The sequence below is a fragment of the Lycium barbarum genome, chromosome 12, assembly GCF_019175385.1.
Source record: "Lycium barbarum isolate Lr01 chromosome 12, ASM1917538v2, whole genome shotgun sequence".
Taxonomy (NCBI): domain Eukaryota; kingdom Viridiplantae; phylum Streptophyta; class Magnoliopsida; order Solanales; family Solanaceae; genus Lycium; species Lycium barbarum.
This window is the reverse complement of record NC_083348.1, coordinates 70,703,891-70,726,377: the sequence shown is the minus strand read 5'-3', so window position 1 is coordinate 70,726,377 and position 22,487 is coordinate 70,703,891. Positions and strand designations below refer to the sequence as shown.

Here is a 22,487-nt window from a genome sequence, read left to right as displayed (position 1 = left end):
CCAGAGTACGTGACAACATTAATTATTTTATATTTTGAAAAAAATATTAAAGAGCCCTTTTAACGGCTCTATTGATAGACTGCAACCCCACCCCCACGCCACTTACCCCGCCTCAGTCAAAATTTGAAATGCCTGTTCTGCATCTATTTCTATTACCCCATAAAGTTGCCATTTTTAATTGAGTAGTTTTCTTGAACTTTGAACCACTTTTCCCCTTTTCCTCTTATCTTTTTCTCTTCACCTGACCGTTACAAAATCTTCAATCTTTCTTTGTTCTTCTTCTCACTGTAATTTTTGAAAAAAAAAAAACAAATCCATTCTTGGGAAAAAAAATGGGAAGTTGTTTGAGCAAGAAGAACACTTCTTGTTCTTCTTCTAAATCTACTTCTACATCAAATGATGTAGTTTCAAACACAAATCAAGAAATCACAAAAACTAGCACTACCCAAGTGGACACCAAGAAAGAGGTAGAGGTAGAAAATGTGAAAAAGGAAATCTTTGTTATCAAACACAGAAAAAGCCATGAAGTTGATAGGAAGATTGAAGAAGAAAAGGGTATTGTTAAAAAGGCAAATGAAGCAGTTGAGTCTGCTAAAAATGGTACTACTACTAATAACAAAGAGAATGTTGGTATTGTTGTATCAGCTCCTGTTAGGACTTCAAGTTGTACTAAAGAAGAGGTTGATGCTATTTTGATACAATGTGGTAGGCTTAGTAGGAGTTCATCTCTTGGAAAGACAGGACTTAGTGGATCTACTGATGGGAATCCACAAAGGAGTAGAAAGTATTCTGGTTCAAAGAGGAGTTTTGATTTTGAAAATGAGAATGGAAATGAGGGGTTGCAAGAAAATGTTGTGGATTGTGAGGATGATAATGGGGTTCGTAGGCATAGGCAACGTCAACGCCAGCCTAGAACCCCTAATTCTTCGTCTCAAGGACGAAGGAGAACCCCGAGTAGGGAGAGAGATCAGGCACAACAACAACGGTCGGGTAGTAGCAGAGAAAGAGGTAGTAGTAGTGGAGGGGGTAGAAGGGTGAGTAGATCTCCTGGTAGAAGATCTGAATCACCAATTACTACAACCTTAAATGGTGCTAATGTGGCTTCTGTTAGGCCAGGAAAGATGGTATCTGTACCTGCTACTGATAAGAGTATTGATGCTGGTGGAGCTGATAATATTTCTGCTGCTGCTGTTAAGAGGATTCAAGTGAAGAGAAATAATGCAGGTGGTGGTGAAGGTCCAAGAACTGCTGCATCTCCGCGTGCTCGGTCACCAGCAAGGGTGAATGCAAAGGTGTTGAATGAGAGAGACCAAAATCAACAGCAGCCAATGTCTCTGAGTCGAAGCAATTCGAGGAAACAAGAACAATCTCCTTACAGAAGAAATCCTCTCAGTGAGATTGACACCAATGTTTTAAACAATAACATCCCTTCTCAGGTTGGCTCCTTTTATTAGTTTGTAGAATTTTTCTGAAAAAAATCATGTTCTAGTTAGCCTGTCTATAGACTGACTGATAATTGCTTGTGCTAGCCAACCTTTGATGCAATGGTTTGTGTTAGAAAAAGAACTGATTATATGTCTGATATGAGTAATAGTTTTGTACGTCTGGTGTAGGTATAAGTGTGAAATTAGAGAATGGAAACTGATTTTAGTCTTGTTAGAAACTTGTATATCCATGTAGGAATAAATGTGAAATTTTAAAGAACCCTAATTTGAATTAAAAGATGACTAATTTACCTAACATAGACCTCTTTAGAGCCGTGAAATAGACCTCTTTAGAGCCGAAAGATGAATATAGAAGCTTCATATAACCGACCCAATTAGTTTGGGATTTTGATTGATCAACTGATATAGTATCAATATTGATGTGCTTCTCTCTATGCAGAAGGTGAATGCGGAAACTGTGAGCAATGGCAAAGTTGTTCAGCAAGGAATTGAGAACAAACTTGGCAGCAGCAAAGGGACTTTGGATGGAAAAGTCAAGGAGCAGCAGCAGAATGTTGCAATGAATGTGATTGTTTCAGGACCCGAAAACCATAATAAACCCCAGAGAAGCAGGTCACTAAGGCTATCTAGGGACCTAGACATCAATCCTGAAGCTCTCACAAATCCTCCTCAATCATATACTGCATTATTACTTGAGGACATCCAAAACTTCCATCAAAAGACCAATACTACCACACCTGCATATTCCCTACCAGCTTGTGTAACAAAGGCTTGCTCAATTCTTGATGCAGTTGCTGACCTTAACTCAACCACCAGCTCCAATCTTTCCAGTGCTTTCTCCGATGATAGGAGAAGAAACCCCACAACTGAGAAATTTAACCAGAATGATAATGCTTCGAAGAGGCTAGGGAATAAGGAACCGTTCGTGGAGTCTGAAGTTACTGTGAGTGATGACTTAATGGAGCCAAGCATACAGAAGTATGTAACATTCAGAAGGGGAACTGATATGGAAGAGCAAGAATCCTCGGGAAGCAACAGTGTTGTTGGTGGGCAGCAAAACTGGCTTTCCTCTTCCTCATGGGAGCCAAATTCGGCTGATTCAACCGACTGTTGGACTTCTTCAAAATCTTCCTACAGTAGAGATGATAACAAGAGTCCTCTAGGCTTTCAAAGGCATGCAGTATCTGAGATTGGCCATGACATGGAAGAAGGCAAAAGACGAGTGAATGTGAAGAGGAGGGATTCTTCTGACAAACAGCAAACAGGAATAGGCCGTGGCAGAGTTGGAACTGGAGGAGGTGGTCTTCACCCAATTTCTATGGCTGCTTCTACTTAAAAACATCGAACAGTTTGCTAGGATTGTATGCGAGTTTGTCTTAGAGCAGATTTTCTAGTTGTGGTTGCACGCTTTGCAGCCTTTTGTTTTTGTTGAAGATTGTACGCTTTGCAACCTTTCGCTTCATTGAACATTGTCTACAAACCATTTACTAGAAGCAAATGTTATTCATCTAACCCTAGTGCTATAATTGGAGTTTCACTTTAATGCAGGGAACAAAAAGTTATATTCTCTGCAAAAATATGAGAATATCTTTTATTCTATAAATGACCAACTTCCCTGCACCTGATATGTAGATTACAATTTTGATATCTTTGGCTCATTCTTGACAATTTATAGCAAATAGTTGGATTTTGGAACGGCCATTAAGTTAATTCCAATTTGCATATCATTCTTGATAGGACCTAGTGTAAACTTGAGCACTTTTATATAAATGGATCTGAACAAGCTTGATAAATTATTTGTTCTCTTTGGACAGGAGGAGGATCCAACTATTCATCTAGTCTCACTTTTATACTTAAACCATGTAAATTGCAACCATGTCATAGTTGCTCTTATTAACTGCACAGGCACGGAACCAAAATACAGCTACCTGCAGAATTAGTAAACTAGGCAAAATATTGAAGAAGTAAGAACTTATACATGAAAGTTGGAAGATAGAGGGAAAGTAGATCAAAATATTGAACATCTTTGGACTACAGAAGTCATAACTCATAGCACGCAGCTGAAAGTGATTGTAAATCATAGCAGAGCAAAGTATGCTCTATAGGTGCTCATATAAGGGAAAAAGATGATACTGATAATTCTGTTCTTTTAACATCAAACCAGTAAGACCAAAATAAGATAAGGGGAAACAGATTATTTATTTATATCAATGCAAAATAGTGTGATACAACAGTGTCTACAGATATTGAAAAAAATCTGTAAGAAAAGGAAGACAAAATAATTATAAAGAAAAAGAATCAACAAAAAAAATTAAAAAATCCAAGAGAATAGTGGTGGACTATAATGGAATATGAATTAAAGACTAAAACCAAACTTGCAATCACTATTCCTAATCCTGATAGCATTATTTGCAGATAAGCTATCCACACCCAGTCTACACTTAACCAAAAACTTCCATTTCATAAGCTTTAATTTCCCAATCTTAAGCTTCACTGGAACTTTTGCCTTGATATTCAATGGAATACTTCCTTTCTGTTGATCAACCTGCAGTGCCTGCACCAAATCACTAGGATTCTGTGTTTGTCCTGATAAATCCAAGCTTAATTCAGTAGTATTCTGATGACCCTGATAAAATATTGGCAATGACCCTTCACAAAGCTTAACACCTGTGTACCAAACACTCAACTGGCTACCACTTTCATAGTAAATTCCTATTTTCTTGTTGGGATTTCTTGCAGTAATGTTCACATTGAAAGTAGCAAATAATGAGCTCATGTCAGTGTTGAAATTGAACTGTGTGATTCTCATGCTGTCAACAGAGTAGTTTGGTATTTTTGGCTGGAAGACAAAGTAAAAAGCAGCAGCTAAAGCAGCAATGATTATGATGAGGAGGAATAAAAGACAACATGTGCAACACAAACATCTTTTGCAAGAACAACATCTTCTCTTAGGTGGTTTTAATGGAGGGTAATATGGGATTGTTCTTCTTCTCAAAGGCGGTTGTTGTTCTTGTTGTTGTTTCTCAGGGTCACCTTTTTCTGATCTGAAAGAACCCTTTGGAACTAAAGGAACAGTGGGTTTTGGTACTGGTGGTTCTTGTTCTGGTTCACGTACTGGATGGATTCTTTGATGATCTGCCATAGGAGAAAAATTGTTTAGGTGCAATAGCAAGAAGAAGAAGTGGATATAAGAAAGAGTGTAGTATGAGGTTTTCTCCTTAGACCTGACTAAGATTTTTGATATATATATAGAAATTTTGAATCTTGGAAGAGGTTTGAACTTTTCCTTTTTCTTTATGTATTTGGTATCCCAAATTCACTATGATTTCGACCCACACAAGAAAAGGATGCAGTTACCTAAAAAATAATTCACTTATAATATCATGAATAAATTGCTTAATCATCTACACATTAGAAAACAGGTAGTAGCAATAACCTTATTTATAATAGTACAAAACCTATTTTAATTAGAACTTGAAAAACTTGTTCTAATATTTTTTTGACTACAAATCCTATTTAGACATTAATTAAAGAAATTAAATACTAAACAATTTAGGTTTCATACTCCAACTTTGAATTAGTCTTTGAACACGGGATTCACTAAAGAAGTAACACTTTCTTCGGAAGTTTTTACATTTTCAGGTTTGAATCGTATTAAAGGTGAAGAGATCTTATCCATGCCATCGTGCTCCTCGATTATAAAATATAGAAGACCAAGGGGCTTAATTATTATTTCAGCATTTTGGAAATAAAATAGGACTAGTTTCATGTGTCGAGATCTATAATGTATATGTTGAAGCTTCCTTGTTTTGACTTTAATGAAGAGAGGTTGATGTGTCCCCATCTTATGAATTTGCTATTGTAAAAGTACACACATTGCTTTAATGAGTACATATTTGCTGACTGCTTAGTGGGAAAAAAAAAAGAAAGAAGAGGTAGGACTGAGGAGGGTGCATTTTTATGGGACAAAGAGGTGACGCGTTAATGTTATCCAAAGTCAGTGTTTGGTGTGTGTGGAATTATTAAACTCGTTTTGGTAAGTAAGCAGTTTTCCGAATTTATTGGGAGGTGATGTTTTTTTTCAAAAATTTTAATCTTTTTAGTCTAAAGAGTTTGAAAATTAGAGTCTATCATAGTTGATAGTTGAATTAGCTTCAATTCCAATATGACCAAAATGTTGGATCATGTTGTGATGTACGATCCAATCTGTTGATGTATTTATACATTTATCTCTCTTTTATCCTGCTTATATTCTTCTTTTTTTGGTGCAAACGAGAATTAGATTTTGCAATTTCACGAAATGCAATTGATTAATATATAAGAATACATTAGATCTGAATATAACGTTATCGAAAAAGTAATTTTTTAAGGGCTATACTTACATAAAATTTACAAATAGGAACAAAATCAAAATAATAACCTAAAAAAAAAAGATAGTTGCGTGAATTAACCTAAAATGATATTATTAACGTGTATAATTTAAATTCCTAAAAAACAAAATCTTTCATGCTACACGTACACGCTACCACGGGAAAAGTGAAAACCTTCTTTTAGATGTTTCTTCCACCTTTGCTTCAGCAGTGATTCTTAGGTGCCGTTTGGCCATAAAAATTATTTACTTTTTTTCGGAATTTTTTTTTCATTTTTTTTACTTTTGGGCGTTTGGCCATAAATATTTGGAATACAACTTCATCTTCCGGAGTACCAAAAACAAGAAAAACTTATTTTTCAATTTTTTTTCACTTTTTTCAACTTTTATAATTACATTTTACCAAAAACTACAATTTTAAAAACTATGGTCAAACACAACTCCAACTCCAACTCCAACTCCAACTCCAACTTCAAAAATTCCAAAAAAAGTGAATTTGTTTTTGATATCTATGGCTAAACGCCTACTTATAGTCATATGAAGAAGTCTTAGGTACCAAGAAAAATAAGAAGAAAGAAGTTGAGCAACAAACAAAGTTTTTGGAAGCTTCCATTAAACTAACACTCTCTCTGCCTTTCTATACGTCCTTTATATAGGAAATAAATTTTAGTTTTACTTGTTCGTTCTAACAAATCAAGATAAATTTATTATTTTCTTCTAATATTAATCTTATCATTAAGTAATCACATACCCGCAAAATACTAGTTGTTAAACTTAGATCTCCAAAATATAATTAATAAAGATAACTTAAACAAACCTCTAAACAATTTCTTATGAAAATGTCAAGGCAACAAGGAACAAGTAAGAATAGACGGAGGGGTATGTGAGCCTGTTTGGATGGGTTTAAAAAAAACAGCTTTTTCAGCTTATAAGAAAAAAAAAAAAGTTGGGGTTTTTGCTTATAAGCCGTTTTAAACTTATAAGCTGCTTTTTTTTTAAGTTAAGTCAAACGGGCTTAATTATTTTTTTGGACTTATTTTAAGCACAAAATGACTTATAAGCTGACCAGCTAAACGCTCAAAAAAACTGAAATCAACAACTTATAAGCTAAGCCATACGGGCTCTTGAAAGTTACCACATTTCCAAAGCCCAAAACGTGTGACATATTCATGCCTATTCTTTAAGGAAGAAAAGAAAAAGAACTCTATTAGAGGGGTGGAGTAGGTCCCCGTGATACTTGCGTCCGAAAGGTACTTAAGATTTATGCTTCACGATATGGATACTATATTTTCGTCAGTTCGCAGCAGCATGTCTTTATCTTATAACTTAAGGAAGGAAAAAAAGAAATCGGAAGGGTGGAGTAGGTTCCATGATATTTATGACCAAAAAATTGAGAGTTACGCTACATATATTCGTTTTCGTCAATTTGCTCCAATAGGTCTTTAGGGCTTGTTTGGATGGTTGTTACCTATTGTATTGTTTTGTGTTGTTAGTTTAAATACAATGTTTGTTTTGATTGTTGTTTTAATTTTATCGTATTGTACCATTAAATCCATCGTTATGACTTACGTAACGATGACAAGTCTCATTTTATGTAATGACCGATTTGATGACACGTCGTTACTTTATTTATTTTTTCTCATTTTGTCTTTACTTATTATCTAATAGTTATATTTTATCCTTTATCATAACTTTTTATGATAGCTCTACACTATACCCTACTTTTCTTGTAGGTTTATCATTCAAATTGTTGATGTCTAACATTATGTAACTACGAAAAACGATACAATCAATTCAAACGTTGTATTTATCAAAACAATACAGTACAATATCATACAACACAATACGATACATGATGAAACAATATGTAACGGCCATCCAAACAAAGTGTAATCTATCTCTTGTTCATAAAACGCTTTTTTAAAACTGTCTTGTTGCAGAAAACTAAAATTCAGCTCTTTCAATTCAATTTTTCTTTTACTATTGCATTTTAATGACCGCGAATACCAAAACCTCTTTGACTTTAAGTTCAAAAGAGCGGCTGATATTGGACCCTAGCCATTTATTAGTGACAAACCTAATAGCCATCGGTTCTTGTATTTATTGAATCAGCACAAATGTTAGGATTAGTTCAACCCTAGTTACTACTGCATCAATGTATAATCAAATAATTGAAAGGGATTGCTATTTTTATTTAACCGTTATTTAGGTTGTCTATTACTTTTCCTTTTTTTCTAGTGGTTTAGGTGGTTGAACAAGTTGCCTTCTATTTTATACTTGCACTAAAATCTGGAAGAGAATAAGAATTATTCAACGGGCATCAAGAGTGAAATTCTTCATATTTTGTACATATTAGTTTGGAGTTTTATCTTATCTTACTAGCTCAATTACTTTATCCCCCATCCCCAATGTAACATTAAGTAGATATCTCCTTTCATCTGAAAAAATTATCAGGTATCTCATTTTAGGAATAAGTGTTAGGATACCGAATTGTAGCACTTTGATAAGTGTGGACACAATGCTAAGCTACTACCTTCATACAGTAAGTTATATTCAATTTTTTTGAATGTGCGTTGTGGTTAACCACTTCGACATTCTTTCGTTTCAGACACGTGTTACTGAGAGAATGTAATATTACCCCATAGTAGTGAGAAAATACGAAAGAAAATTGTTGGTTGGATACTTGGATTTACTTAAAAGTACTACCAGTATTAGTTTAGAGTGCATAATGTTGGACATATTCTTATTCTACGTTAGGTTCATGGGACACAAGGTATTTCTTTTCGAGGAATAAGAAGTATACAAATTAGAAGCGTAATAAAAATAAAAAATTTACATTCTTATACAATCTAAATATAATTCAAGAGAATTTAGCAGGGTTGGGCGGTGATATATACATAATACTCTTGTTAAGAATACTCTTTGTTTTAAAGTTATGGTGAACTTGCTATGAAAGTAAGGATTTCTCTCCTTTAATGAACCAATTTTACTTTAGTTAGGTTATTTATTCAATCGTGTTCCTAATTGTTGGATGTTTGCACACCATATGTGCGAATTATAAATTGAACTTGAAAAAGGGAATTCAAGGTTACTATAGGAATGAATAATGTAAGTTCTTGAATCCATAGAACTATTAAGGAATAGATTCGAGGGTAAGATAAAATATACCTGCCTTAACCAATATATAGGGAAATTGTACTTCGTACATCTCACATAAACAGAGTGAAATATGGGTTCAATTTGTAACAGAGACTCGGATTCATTTGAGTAATGAACTTGTAGGTTAATAATCCATGTAAATCAATTTACTTGAAGAAGATAGGATCATAAGTGAAATGTAAAGGAAGCCGTTAACTCTTTTTTTTTTTTTTAATGGCATGGGAACCCACAGCCCCTACCCTTCGGGTGCGCACAGGGTAAATCCAGCTCCTGTGCAATAGCTCACAAACCACATAGGAGAGATAACCCGCACTAGGCAAGTTTCGTGCGACGAGCTCGGCCGCAAATCTCATGCTGTCGTAGGCAGGGGATGGGGATTGCGAACCTGAAACCTCCATTATAAAAGCTCCATGCTCAACCAACTGAGCAACCCTTACGGGTAGGAAGCCGTTAACTCTAGTCCTGTTAATAATCATATTCCTCAGAAGTTTGACCAATCAATTGTTTTCTTCACAGTCGCTTTACTTCAAAGTTCTAATTTAGTTAATCATTCAGCCAACTTCCACACTTGTTTATTGCTTGACAATTAGGCATGGCTTGAACGGCAGTTTACCAGTTAATCGCTAGTCCTCGAAGTAATGATTCTTGATTCACTCCATATACATTTGTGTGCGCTTTTTGGAGGTAACACTAAGCTCTCGGAGAAAAAAAAAAAAAAAGGGGGGGGGGGGGGGGGGGGTAAATTATTAAGCTAAAGGGAAATAGGCCACAAAAGCATTTGATTTCACAATGATCACACTCTACAAGCTCAACCGAGTTTAAAAAGAGAGAAATGATCTTGAAGGAGGTAAATTTCCCACTCCATGGCATGACACCTTTCGCTCATCTTTTTCGATTTCTTATCCCAGGAAAAAAAAAAAAAAAAAAAACTTATCTTAAATACTGCGCGCACATGAAAAGGCTTAACCCCAGACATACATAAAAAGAAAGATTTCTAAAACTGCAATTTTTAAAACTGAGTTTGTTGGCAACAAATAGAATCAGCTTACTGGTCTTTTCCCACACCAAGAATCCACTGTGCAAGATGAGTCAAGTACGGTTCTGCCCTAGAGCCACTGCTTAATATCGGTCCCAGGCTATGAAGCTCAAAGGTAAATTCCCTTTCAAATTTCCTGCAGATGAATAGTTAACTATGAGAGACAGAGATAGAGAGATTAAATACAAAAGTACAAATTCATTGTAACATACAGAACGGATTCAAATACTGTGACGTTTTCAGGAGCTAGTCTCCGCATCTGATATGGGGTCCTTAGTTTGACGTTCTTATATTTTTCTATACTGGGAGAATCATTAGACAAGGTGTCGGTATCAGCAATATCCAATGAGGAGGTAATCAACCGTTGGGTTGCAGCTGCATATTGCAAACATATCAATTTCAACCTCTCCACCTTCTGCATTTAGAAAAACATTCATGAGAAAATCAGGAAAGAAAAAATAGTTACAAAAACAAAATACCAAAATTAATCCCCTGAAAAAGAAACTTCAGCTAACAGTTATATTATCAGACCAAAAACCTAAAACGTAATCTGCCAGTTGATATTGAAATGTGTCCACTAACAGGTTCTTGAACATTGCAGAAAGGCTAGTCATCATCCATATCAGCACCTTTGGTGAAAATTTTCAAATTAGAAAAAAAGTAACTGAAGGCCATCAATAACCAGAAATCATAAATAACCTTAAGAAGGGCTGGTGACAGAAGCAAACATTTCCTCAAGCACTTATCAAGAAAAAAGTCATGGTATTGGATAACCTGCCCCAAAGATGAATCAAAGAACTAATCAGACCATACATTCAGAAACCAACAGGACCATCCCTGTTCTATAAATGTGTTTAGACACAGAGTTTCCTTTGTAGTGTATACAGAAGCACGAATTTAACATAAATCAATTTACCTCGTCAATGCTTTTCGCTGTTTGAAGTCTACTGAGCATTACATGCCAGTTAGGTTCAAGAACCTGAAGACACAATAAGAAACTGGTTCAATCTAACTAGCAATACACTTCAGAAATTTTACAGTCAACGGTCTTGTATATCAACCAATAGAATATCAAAAGTTTTACAGTCAACCGTCTTGTACATCAACCAATAAAATCCGGTCATTTAACATTCTAACAAGAGAACAAAAGTAACAGCTGTCTTCACTAGTTTAATAGATGTACTAAAGCACATGTCTATGATAAATGAAAAAGAAACGCGAAAGAGAAGGATACATTAGTGGTGCTGGCGTGCTGCAATGACAGTAATGAAAAGAACAACGAGAAACTCAAAGTATGCAACCAGAAATTAAAATAACAAAGGAAGAATAGCTTGTCAAGAAAATAATAAAGGAAGAATAACAAATAGAACTGGGGAACACAAAGCATGCAAGCAGAAATTAATGTACCAAAGGCAGGCAGACACAGCAAAGATATTACAGAAACTGCAGTTCCCTGAGAACGGGTGAAACTTGCCTCAAATGTCAAATAGTGTAAGAGGCTATTTATGAACTTTAGCATATTGCGACATAACAAAGATGATACAGAAACTGTAGTTCCTTGCATGTCGAGCTTGCGGAGACCCTATAAAAACAAAACAAGCGAATGAGTAAATCTATCAGAAGTCAAGGAAAACGGAAGCTATTTTACTATTGCTAGTAGAAGTAATCAAAAGGTCATACCTGATGTACTTGCCATGCCCCAGAGAGTTGCCTATCAACATGCTTACAGTGAAATAGAAATCTGAAAATCAACTGGTATTTTGTCAAGGCTTTCCGTGATATTACAAGAGATAACGGCCATCGAACCTGAAACAATAAAATGCAACCATGATCAGGAGACAATAATACAATGATCGAGCAGAAATAATACCATGACCTTTAAGATACATTACTCCATGCTACAACCAACATTGTCATTCTCGCCAAAACAGATAAAGAAAAGAAGAAACAAGATGCTCTCCCTCAGCTTCAGCTAAATATGGTTGTTGCTAGGTGGCGCTCAATGAATACATTTAAGTATAACAGGTATAAGACAATGTGAACTTACCTAAAGAGGGAGAATTTAGTACTTTTTATTCACCACTCTATTGTGACTTAGCTAAAAGTATCGAAAAATTTCCTGCTAAATACGATTTTTTAGATTAGCCAGCTATTGAACAGCCAAACTGTGGCAGACTGTTTTCTCTTACATAAGTACAAGTACTGAAAATACCCAAACTGCTGTTCAATAGGAAAACCTTAAAGGCAAAGAACAAATGCAAACACAGTAAAAAGACAAAATATAAAAATAGCAAAGCGAATGAAATAGCATGCTTAAGGTCGGCAATGGCCAATTGGACTTTTTGACTAGGAATTTTTACAGAAGATAGGAAAACATGCTTTCCAGCCAACCCATCCAAGGAGGTGATGTAGGTTGGTAAAAACAGAAATATGAGGCAAGACAAAGAAGCCAAGAGAAAGCACAAAGGAGGCAAGAAAAGCATAGGACCAAGAGATGGTGGAGGCTACTTTAGTGCCTCACCCCAGAAGCAGACAGCACACTTGTTGTGGAATTATGGTGATAGCTCATCTAGACTTACCCTATAAAACCATAGTAGCATGCAATCAAAGAACCTATTGCTACCCTCGTGACGTCGTCCAGCTGAATGCTATTTAATATATTGCAGCTGGTTGGAACTTGGAACCCGTTCAGTGTTACAACAAACTTTTAGAATATACTTCCTTTCAACGTAGTGGCAGAATCTCTCTCCCCCTTATGGGAACAGATCAGAACGGCCATAGATGCATTTCTCTCTAGATATCCAGATCAAGATGATTAGCATGTGCACTGGAATGTTAGTTGTCTTTCTAGATAACTGGGACAAATGAGGAGTTACTAATATGTTGGCAAAGACATCGAAAACGAGAATTAGATATGTTCTCCCTTGGATAATAATCCCCTCTCAAGGCAATTGATCACTTTGATTGCATAACTGCGGAAGTAGCTGGCTTTGATTCGCAGGACAGGTTCTGCGCTTGGACTAAGAAGGAAGGTTTTTGTCCTTGCTTCCTTTGGGAATTTGCAGTTGCTTTATTTCAACATCTTTGAAATCCGACATCCACTCTTATTTTCTTGCTACATATTTTACTTTATATGCACCAACCCTTTTTAACTTTTTATTTCTTAGTAGCCTATTTCTTTCCAAATTTCATGGTCTTTTATCCTACCTGTTTTCTTAGTGTCTTTGCATTGTTAGCTGTTTTCATTTGATATGATTAAGTTTCTCTTTTGCACTCTTTGATTGCTCAAAGAAGGAAGGGAACAGGGGACAACAGCCAAGATCTGGATATGCAGCATATGCTTAACATTTTGAGCCTAAAATTGGGCCCCTTTTTAATTACAATCCAATGCTCTGAAGCAACCACAGTCTGGATCTCTGTTCGATATAGAAGGCACACAGACCTGCTTTCATGAAGCAATTTTCTGCTCTTTCTTTTCTTCTCTTTTTTTTCTTTTTGTTGTGTGGGAGCTGTGGTGTAGTTTCTTTTAAAAAGAAGAAAAGAGACATTAGAATACAAACCTTGTAATTCAAAGAAAAAGTTTCCAAGCCAGTAATGCTTAGTGGTTCCTCTAAATCATTGCTATCTGGAGCAGACCGGCTGATTTCAAGATCTTTCAGTGTACTCAATCTTTTCAATAAGGTAGTCCTCTCCTGAGAAAAGATGGACCATTTTTTACATAAATGCAGCAGATCATCCCCGTGTCTTGAAGATTAAACAAGGCAAAGTACTAATAACTCACCACACAACACAATAAGTCCTCATGGCAAGGATCAGCGGCAGCTGCAGTAGATCGCAAAGCAAGGTCTAGAAGAGACTACTCAGAAGAAAAAAAAGAAGGTGAACACCACGTTACAAGGAGCTTCAAATGTTCTCTGTTTAACAGAAAGCAGAAAACTTTAAACTATGTATAAACCTGTAGCTTCTCCACAGAGATCTCATCAGGCTTCTTCATGAGCTCCTCTCTAGCTGTATCCATGAAGTGGACTAAGAAATCGCCCTGCATGACCAGTTGCAGTGAGTACAAAGATAAATTTCTTAATGGCCAGAATGCGTCTAACCAGAAACATACAAAAACCAGCAACAGAATCAGGCAAAATACTTTTAATTCCATCTGCAGAGAGCACTTATAAAGACAATAAAGAATGAAACGAAAAAAGAAAAGAAAAAACTCAAAAACCAGGCCCAGATAGCAGAGAGCTTAAGTATACAATAGCTCTGAATTTGCAATTTAATTGACTGATTTGCTTGTTTGGAAAAGACAGGGATAACCATGTTTAGTATCTTCTTCCTGCAACTCATTTTGATGCCAGCTACTAGCCCAAGAAATATCTTCTATCTACAGAAAGATAATACTAAGGGGCTGACGATTAATAAAAAAACAAAGTTATTGCAGCATACGTCTGCATGTAGCTTTTAAATTCCAAGTTTACCAGGTATTTTCCCCATATCCAACCCCCAATTCCCAAACTATCATAGGCTTAAAAATATCATCTGCTAACAGCTAGCTGGTACCTGATCAAGAAGAAGATAATGCTTGATAGATTGCAGTTTTCCCATAAGGTCATACTGCCAAAAAGGAGAAAGGTTTCATCAGAGAGGAATTTATGTAAAATAAAAGCACTTGCTTTCACGATCAAGAAACATGGAAAAAGCCGTCAAGAAATAACTTTCTTGCGTCAGCACACCTTGTTTTTAACAAGATTTAATAGTTCGCCACTGGCAAAATCATAAGCAGACTTGATGCACTCCAGATAATGATGATTTGAGCCTACACTTGTTAACTTTGACTTTTCTGCCACAGGGATCTAACAAAACAATTAGTTCATGAGCTTCTGCTAATAATACTAATGGAATTGTAAAGCAAAGAAATTTGGAATAACTTTATTGGGCGAAGATTGAACAGCAATGAAATATTGTAAAAACCTGAATACTATGACCGCACTCTCTCATGACATTTAAATATTTTCCAGTGATCAAAATTGTTTCAGCTGCATTTGCAAGGAAACTAGGAATGTCATCCTTCAGGCTGTAACGTTGTTGCCAGTACTTGGCATCATAATCTTGAGTAAGACTCTCCTGTGGTAAATACAGTGAGATTAATGAGATGTCAACAACTAAGTAAAAAAGTGTCATTACTGACAAAGATGTACCTTCTGAAGAGACTTGTTCTCAGCAATAAAAAATTCACCATAAGGATCATCAATCACTCCTTCATACACCCACCTAAAATTTTACAGTAGTTCACATTGAGCAACAATAGTAATTCACAGTAAAAAGAATGGGAAGTTCAGCAGACAGGCGAAAATGAGAAAATGTGACATATATCCTATTCATAATACCTACAAAACACAGTTTAACCTAATATTTACTCTACAGGGGACAAGAAAACCAGTAATTTCCTTACTTATTATCATTGGACAAATATATAGACAAAAAATTGTGCATTTCCAATTTAGCTGAAAGTCATTATTCAAGGAAACATAGACTACTTGTTTAACATGTGTAATTCCATCAGTTGATATCCAAATTAGACACTATCGGCAGAGACCCATCAAGATCAAATAGCAGATTAAGCAATAATCTTTTAACCCTAGCAATTTATGTATCCCCAACTTCTTATACACTTCAAAAAAAGTAGAACCATGTTATTTTCAAACATAAACCGAAATTTGATTAGGCAACTATGCCCAAGCAAGGAGGGGTCAGCCTGACCTTAAGCAAACTTGGATAATCATTGCAGAATCTAGATTAAATACCTCTCTAATATTCCAAGATACGCAGTGCTTGCTGATTGTGACATCTTTTCCAGCAAAGACCTCACTACATGATCACCAGCCATTGCCTTTGCCTAAAACAGAATAATTAATCTGGAAATTAATATTAACCCTCCTCAAATAGAACATATATAGTTTGTGTTAAGAATATTGTAAATGATATTGTGTACCAATTAAGATTAATTAGAGTGATTTGTTCCTATTTTGGTACTCATAGATTCACTTAAACCCAGCAACTTGAGCGAGCAATCAAGCTAAGTTTTCACTCAATTATTCCTTGTCTTATTTTCTCACATGGCATCAGAAGCATTGGTGAGACAATTCTCGTTGTGCAGCCACCAGTGATGGCCGGGAAGGAAAAAGTAGACACCGTGAATCATTCAGGTGACTTTCAGATTTGTTTGCATTAGCTCTCTGTTTCGCGAGTTGTGCGAAAACCAATTATTCCTTCCTTATCTTTTTTATTTGATGACCGAGAAATCCATTTGGAGCCAACCCTTGAGCCAACTGCAGCTTTCGAACCTCGGGGATGATGGGCCCGCCCCTCTACCCTTCTCCACTTAAATACTGGACTTAATTAGCTTGGCAAAGGGCAAAACTTGTGATTTAAGAAACAAGTCCCTTAACCTTTGCCAATTGAGCTAACCCCTTGGGGCTATTCCTTCCTTACCTTATTTTCTCACAGTTCTAAACATCTCAAAACAGAGTCTATCAGTATTACTTAAATTTCTGTTCGACTTTCCATGTTTCTTGTCAATACAAGTCATGAATAACTGAAAAGAAAAACTACTTTTAGATTTTTGTATTTCCAACATTTATGTAACTCGAATTTGAATAAATCCTCACTTTTCTTTCCAATTGGTATTAAGTAACATGCACATTTTCATTACAGAGAAGATTTTCTGAATGAGAAAGACTAATTGACTAAAAGTCTAAAACTACTAAAACACAAATTGTCAGCACTCATTTTGATGACCATGCAAAATCAAACCACATGTTCAAGCAAATATGGAGTTTAAACTATGAGTAGTGAATCTATAGTATTCCGCAATTCTAGTGGAACTCAGACAATAGATCCCTCAAAGTCATGACATTAAGACGCCAGACCTGGCTTTGCAAGAGGTTGAGGACTGCAGAGCCAACACAGTTATTGGCTGCAGCCTTTTTCACCACCATAGACAGAGCCTGCATTGAACCCATCATTGGCTGCAAAAAATAGCTTCACTAAGCACAAAGCACAAATGATGATGAGGCAAAGTAAATGACTACTAAGCAAATTAAACTAGTTTAAGCGGTGTTACCTGGCAGTAAAACCACAATCCTTGTATAGAAAGTTTTCCTAAGCGAAATTGATGTTCAAGCTGTGCCACCATTGCTTGGTAGTCCTGGAAAATATATTCTAGACTTCGATTAGCCCCCCTTTTGTTTTCCTTTCTTAAAGTATTTCTTTCTCTTACTTCTACATTGCACATGTATGGCCAGCATGGGGTAATATATGGAAAGAACTCATGGCACCAAGCAATACAGTATGGAGTATGCCATCCAATTTGTAAATAATCATAGATAATTTCAAAATTAACTCCCTTTTCTTAGTCCAGCTTTTTCCTTATCCAAAAAGAAATCATAAATAATCAGTTGAACTAAAACAAGGTAGCGGATAGGTAACCCTCAGGGGTTGGCCTGGTGGTAATTGGCTTGAGCCTTGGGGTGCTCCCTTTCTAGGTCTCAAGTTCGAAACCCACTGGGTGCAAACAATTTCTGAGGGCCATCGGACTGGGGTAAAACCCTGAATTACCCGTGGTGCACTTGCGGGAAACTCCTTGCCGAGGGCCTGTGCACCCCCGGGATTAGTCAGGGCTCAAAGAGACCCGGACACTCGGTGCTTAATCAAAAAAAAAAAAAAAACAAGGTAGCGGATAGGTTTTCTCAGCTTCTTACGAGATAATTTTCTGATAGTTACATTTATCTAAAAGAAATTTTTATTTTAAAATGTAAATAGTTTTATTGATAATTGTGAAAAATCTACCGTATACAAGCAGCAGGAGTAAAGAATCTACAATATCCGAAAAAGAGATTAAACAAATCATGAAGATGATTCCATGCTCCCAGAAGAGATCTTCTAAAATATAAAATTTATATATCCTCAAGAAGACCTTGTACACAAGATGGATAAATACCAGACAAACGAATAGTGAAAAGAATAATCCACCATGCAACCACAGAAGGATCCATAAATAAGAAACTTACGAGGAGGAGTGCCCTTAGAGCAGCTGCAAATGCATGATTGACTAGGCCCGTCTTGAACTGTGACCTTGTCTCGACAAACTGGTTAATCAAGATATAACTTTCGCATAGCGGGAATAGCCTTTTTGCAAATTCCTACAATAATAATCGAAATTATTTCAAGAAATGTTTTAAACTAGATACAATATGGATTTTCCTTCACGCTTACTCAGCTTTCAGCCTCAATATTTTGTTGTTTTAAGCATATATAGACTTATTTACTTCCTTTTGTCCTTTTGTCCTTCAAAGTGTTGCATTATTACTTCTTGGTGCATAAAATGCTAACCACAGAGCACCCAAGGGTGTAGCCTAGTGGTCAATGAAGTGAGTTGCATGAGGTCTCGGGTTCGAATCCAGCGGAGGGAAAACACTAGGTGATTTTTTTCCATATGTCCAAGCCTTGGTGGAAAGAGTTACTGGGTACATGTACTAGTCGGAGGTAGTAGGTAACCCGCGGAATTAGTCTAGGTGCATGCAAGCTGGCAGTCTGGCACGGACAACACGGTTCTACAAAAATGCTAACCACAGAACAAAAACGTACTTTTTTTTTGTTTTTAAATAACTACCATTTACACTTACATATTTGAATAAAAGAAAAAGACCAGAAAGCTAGAGAGAATCATCTTCAAAGCATTAACCCATACTTTTTTTTGGGAGAAAGGTAAGTATTATAGATGTAGCACGAATTGTGCTTGCAATATTTACAAAAGTGAATTCACATTAAATCATCATTAATTCAAGTGTATCTAAAGGAGATTCTACATCACAAACCATCATCAACCCGTACTCTTTTTAGAAGGAAACTTGCTGAACAGCCGGCTCGACAGTTTCATGCACCGAAAATCTCCGACATCCTCCTCACATTTGAAATTTCCAGGAACACCAAACAAATTGGAGAATAACACTCTTATTAGCTATTTTAAGCATATCAAATTTTGTCAATTAGAGACAGATGAAAGGTATCATTCTCTTTTTTCTTTGCTTAGCTTCACTACTCTTTTCATATACTCCAATTCATTTTTTCAATTAGACACTTTATGCCTATTTATATTTCAGCGCTTTCCTTCAGTAGTAATATTCAGCTATCGTGTAGTTTTCTATTGTTTATTACCATTTATATTGCCACTAGTTGTTTAACATGGATGGATTAAGAGCTTACTTTTACAATTTCATTAGCACATACCAGCCACTACTGGATGAAATATGTTATACTTCTTTTATTAAGAAAATAAGTTGCACTTATAAACATGTATCAGTAATTCAGAAGAAAGATAATAGCTTAAGTTTGAAGATTGAACATGCTTTGTCTAATTAACTTTGGAACATTATCTCAGGGATAAAATGTACTGAAAACATATCTCCCCGACTTCTCTCTTTTTACTTTATGTTCTTTACTTATATACTTTTTACAGAATACACTCTAGCAACATCATTGCTACCTTTATCTAAATACTAAACCTGGCGGTCTAATCCAAAAATAATGGCTCATTGCACAATAATGCCGTGCAATATCAAATCTTCGGCTCCAATCGCTCCACTAAAGCAATATCTTAGAAACATTATGTGACCACTTTCTGCTATTATGTTCTGATAAAATTATGATCAAGGCTGGCTTTCAAAAAAATATGCTCAAACCCACTTGCTCAAGTTCTTTATTTGGTCCCCGGATATTGACATCTGACATTCACAGAAGGTTAAGAGTCTCCAATTCTTCATTCTTCACATTCTCCTGAAGTATCCTATTCTTTTAACTTTCGCACGGATTCTTCGATGGAACCCAAACTAAACTAGGCATAACAAAAACAATCTAGATCTTGACTTCATTCCAATCATCTATGAGAGTTCTTTTGCTCATAACAGATTCAAGATGGTGACATAGCCACTTAATGAAAACCAAAATATGTACCTGAAGAGCTAAATCCATAGATGCATCAACCTGGAAGGTTATAGCATCCTCCTTCCCTCGGACTTTCTTTATTGAAATATAGCGTCCTTCAATTCCAACCAAGGTGGAAAGAAGATCATCAATAACAATCAACTCCTGCATAAGATTTTAATAGATGATTATGACCCTGATCAAACTACAAACCAAAATCGTCAAGTTCATATAGGACAAACCATATTAACAAGAAAATCCTTTTAGATGCGCCACAACATAATATTCCTCATTTGCCTTAAAACTTTAAACAAAAAAATATGCAAATGTTCACAGGACATTAAATTGCAAACAAGATCAACACAAGCTCAAGATAAGGACATGACATATATTTGACTACTACAGTTTTGTTAAATCTTATGATCCAAGATTATACCTTCAGAGTCAAATATATATAACATCTTCTTTACTGGCATTATACTCAATAATAACAATAAGAGCAACAACTAACGATAATAAGAGAAAGACGGACGAGGAACTATTTAGTTGAATCAACAGATGCATACCTGAATGGTGGCATGATAGCAACCTATGGCTTTATCCGCTCCGGCACTGAATAAAAAATTCCAGACAGAAACAATAAAATAAGTAGAAATTCAGCAGCTTGGTTTAGGAAAAACAAATCAAACACACCAAGGTAAAGTAAAACACATTCACAAAAAATCAAAGATACATGACAACAGAAAGCCAAGGACAAGTAGGATACCTTGAGTCCACAGAAACCCCCTTGAATTCAGTAGTCCCAGGTGTAGCCTTTGTTTCCTGCATGAATTTTCAAGGGCCAAAATAGTTTCAAATAAACATAGGAAACTAACACCCTGTTTGGATGGTTGTTTGCCATGGTTCATTATTGTATTGTTTTCACTGATATCATGTTTGTTTCCATTGTTCTTAAAACTATATTGAGCCCGTTTGGATTGGCTTACAGCTTAAAGCTGTTTGCAGCTCATAAGCTGAAAAAAATAAGTTGTTTTTTTTGGCTTATAAGCTATTTTCAGCTTATAAGCTGCTTTAGATAAACTAAGTCAAATGGGTCCAATTATTTTTTTGAGCTTATTTTAAGCATAAAATGACTTTAAGCTGGCCGGCCAAACACTCAAAAAAGCTGAAAACAGCTTATAAGCCAACTTATAAGCCAATCCAAACGGGCTCATTGTATGGTGTTGTAAACCCATTGTAACTCCGTTGTTGTATAACCATGAAAAAATTCCATTTTTTTAACCACGGATTTGGTGGTTTTTCCGTGGTTACTTATTTTTATGTTATTACTCCCTCTGCCCAATTTATGTGGCACACTTTCCTTTTTAGTCTGTCCCAAAGAGAATGTCACCTTTCTATATTTAAAAACAATTTAACTTTATGTACGATTTACATTTGTTTGTTTTGGACCACTTCAAAACTGTTCCTTTCTTTCTTAATATCCGTGCCTAGTCAAATGGTGCCGCATAAATTGAGACGGAAGGAATAAACATAACAAACAATACAGTCTATCGAAACATTGTATTCATTAATACAATACTGTACATTATGAAACCATGGGTAACCACCATCCAAACAGAGTGCGAGCAAACGAAGAAAAGAAAGGTGGAAAACCCCCAAAAAAAAAACAGCATTCTTGGAGAGACAAAAAAAGGCGAAAAAAATGAAAATTTGAGTAAATTTAATTGAAATGAAACTGTCAAACTGAGAAGAAGTGTAAGGTAATTAGTGAGTATTACCTGATAAAATTGGGCAGTAAGAAAAGGACGATCTAAATTCCAACTAGGAGTTGATGGGTCCATGTTATGTAATTCCTCTCAAATCTTGAACTCAGTTTCAGTAGGCTGCCAAAAGGGAAATTACTGAGAATTGCTTCATAATAACACTTACAAAACAACCACAATGTCACAACAGTTCACTTCTCAACTCAAAGGGACAGACTTTAGAGATTTCAAAAATGTATTTTTTTGGATTTGATGTTTAGATGAAATTTTTTGGGGGAAGCAAAGCTGGTGCACTGTGTTTTCGGGAGAGGCTTATGGACGAAATATAATCAAAATGAAAATTGTGCCAAAGATTTTTTTTTTTTTTTTTTTTTTTTTTTTTGTACTTGCTAAAAAATAAGGAAACATTTTTATCATTTTCTCCCCAAATATTTCACCCAAAAAAGTGTTCGGACACCAGTTTCGTAATTTCAACTCCCCAAAAACTGATCTACTCATATTTTAAACCCTAAGGAGCCGTTTTGAAATCATGAGATAAAATTATATTTGGACATGTAATTTGGATTTCTTATAGACCCAAAAGTTGTGTGAAACCACCAGAACTTTCTCAATTTTTATATTGGTAAATATACCTACCAACTTATGGGTCTTTTTTTACAAAATATAAACTTATGAATCAAGTTTTACATGTAAAAATTTTGAAATCATGATTTAAAATTCCAAATCAAGCCTTTTTTGAT

The 22,487-nt window shown here is 35.6% G+C and overlaps 3 protein-coding genes across 4 annotated transcripts; 1 reads left to right on the top strand and 2 right to left on the bottom strand.

Annotated features, from left to right (window-relative positions):
• The first annotated feature begins 121 nt into the window (after window positions 1-121).
• On the top strand, window positions 122-2,957 carry LOC132623889 (uncharacterized protein At1g65710-like). The gene is made up of 2 exons (XM_060338698.1): window positions 122-1,436; window positions 1,885-2,957. Exons 1-2 carry the CDS (start codon window positions 333-335, stop codon window positions 2,779-2,781), a joined length of 2,001 nt encoding a protein of 666 aa, XP_060194681.1. The 5' UTR covers window positions 122-332; the 3' UTR covers window positions 2,782-2,957.
• Window positions 2,958-3,625: 668 nt separating this feature from the next.
• On the bottom strand, window positions 3,626-4,788 carry LOC132623448 (NDR1/HIN1-like protein 6). Its single transcript, XM_060338203.1, has one exon. The coding sequence runs from the start codon at window positions 4,585-4,587 to the stop codon at window positions 3,802-3,804; it is 786 nt and encodes a 261-aa protein (XP_060194186.1). The 5' UTR covers window positions 4,588-4,788; the 3' UTR covers window positions 3,626-3,801.
• A 4,947-nt stretch (window positions 4,789-9,735) lies between these two features.
• Window positions 9,736-22,104, bottom strand: LOC132621870 (gamma-tubulin complex component 2). 2 transcript variants are annotated; one of them, XM_060336338.1, is made up of 21 exons: window positions 21,763-22,101; window positions 20,751-20,806; window positions 20,551-20,596; window positions 20,015-20,149; window positions 18,073-18,204; window positions 17,127-17,210; window positions 16,933-17,031; window positions 15,808-15,899; window positions 15,202-15,274; window positions 14,975-15,127; window positions 14,737-14,856; window positions 14,564-14,617; window positions 13,965-14,048; window positions 13,791-13,865; window positions 13,570-13,701; window positions 11,690-11,815; window positions 11,484-11,591; window positions 10,926-10,988; window positions 10,709-10,783; window positions 10,222-10,424; window positions 9,736-10,145 (listed from the first exon to the last, which is right to left on the bottom strand). In XM_060336338.1, exons 1-21 carry the CDS (start codon window positions 21,823-21,825, stop codon window positions 10,019-10,021), a joined length of 2,100 nt encoding a protein of 699 aa, XP_060192321.1. In that variant the 5' UTR covers window positions 21,826-22,101; the 3' UTR covers window positions 9,736-10,018. The 2 variants fall into 2 exon arrangements, with proteins under 2 accessions (XP_060192321.1, XP_060192322.1); XM_060336339.1 differs by lacking the exon at window positions 9,736-10,145 and adding an exon at window positions 10,592-10,638 and having other exon boundaries at window positions 10,282-10,424; window positions 21,763-22,104.
• Window positions 22,105-22,487: the final 383 nt, after the last annotated feature.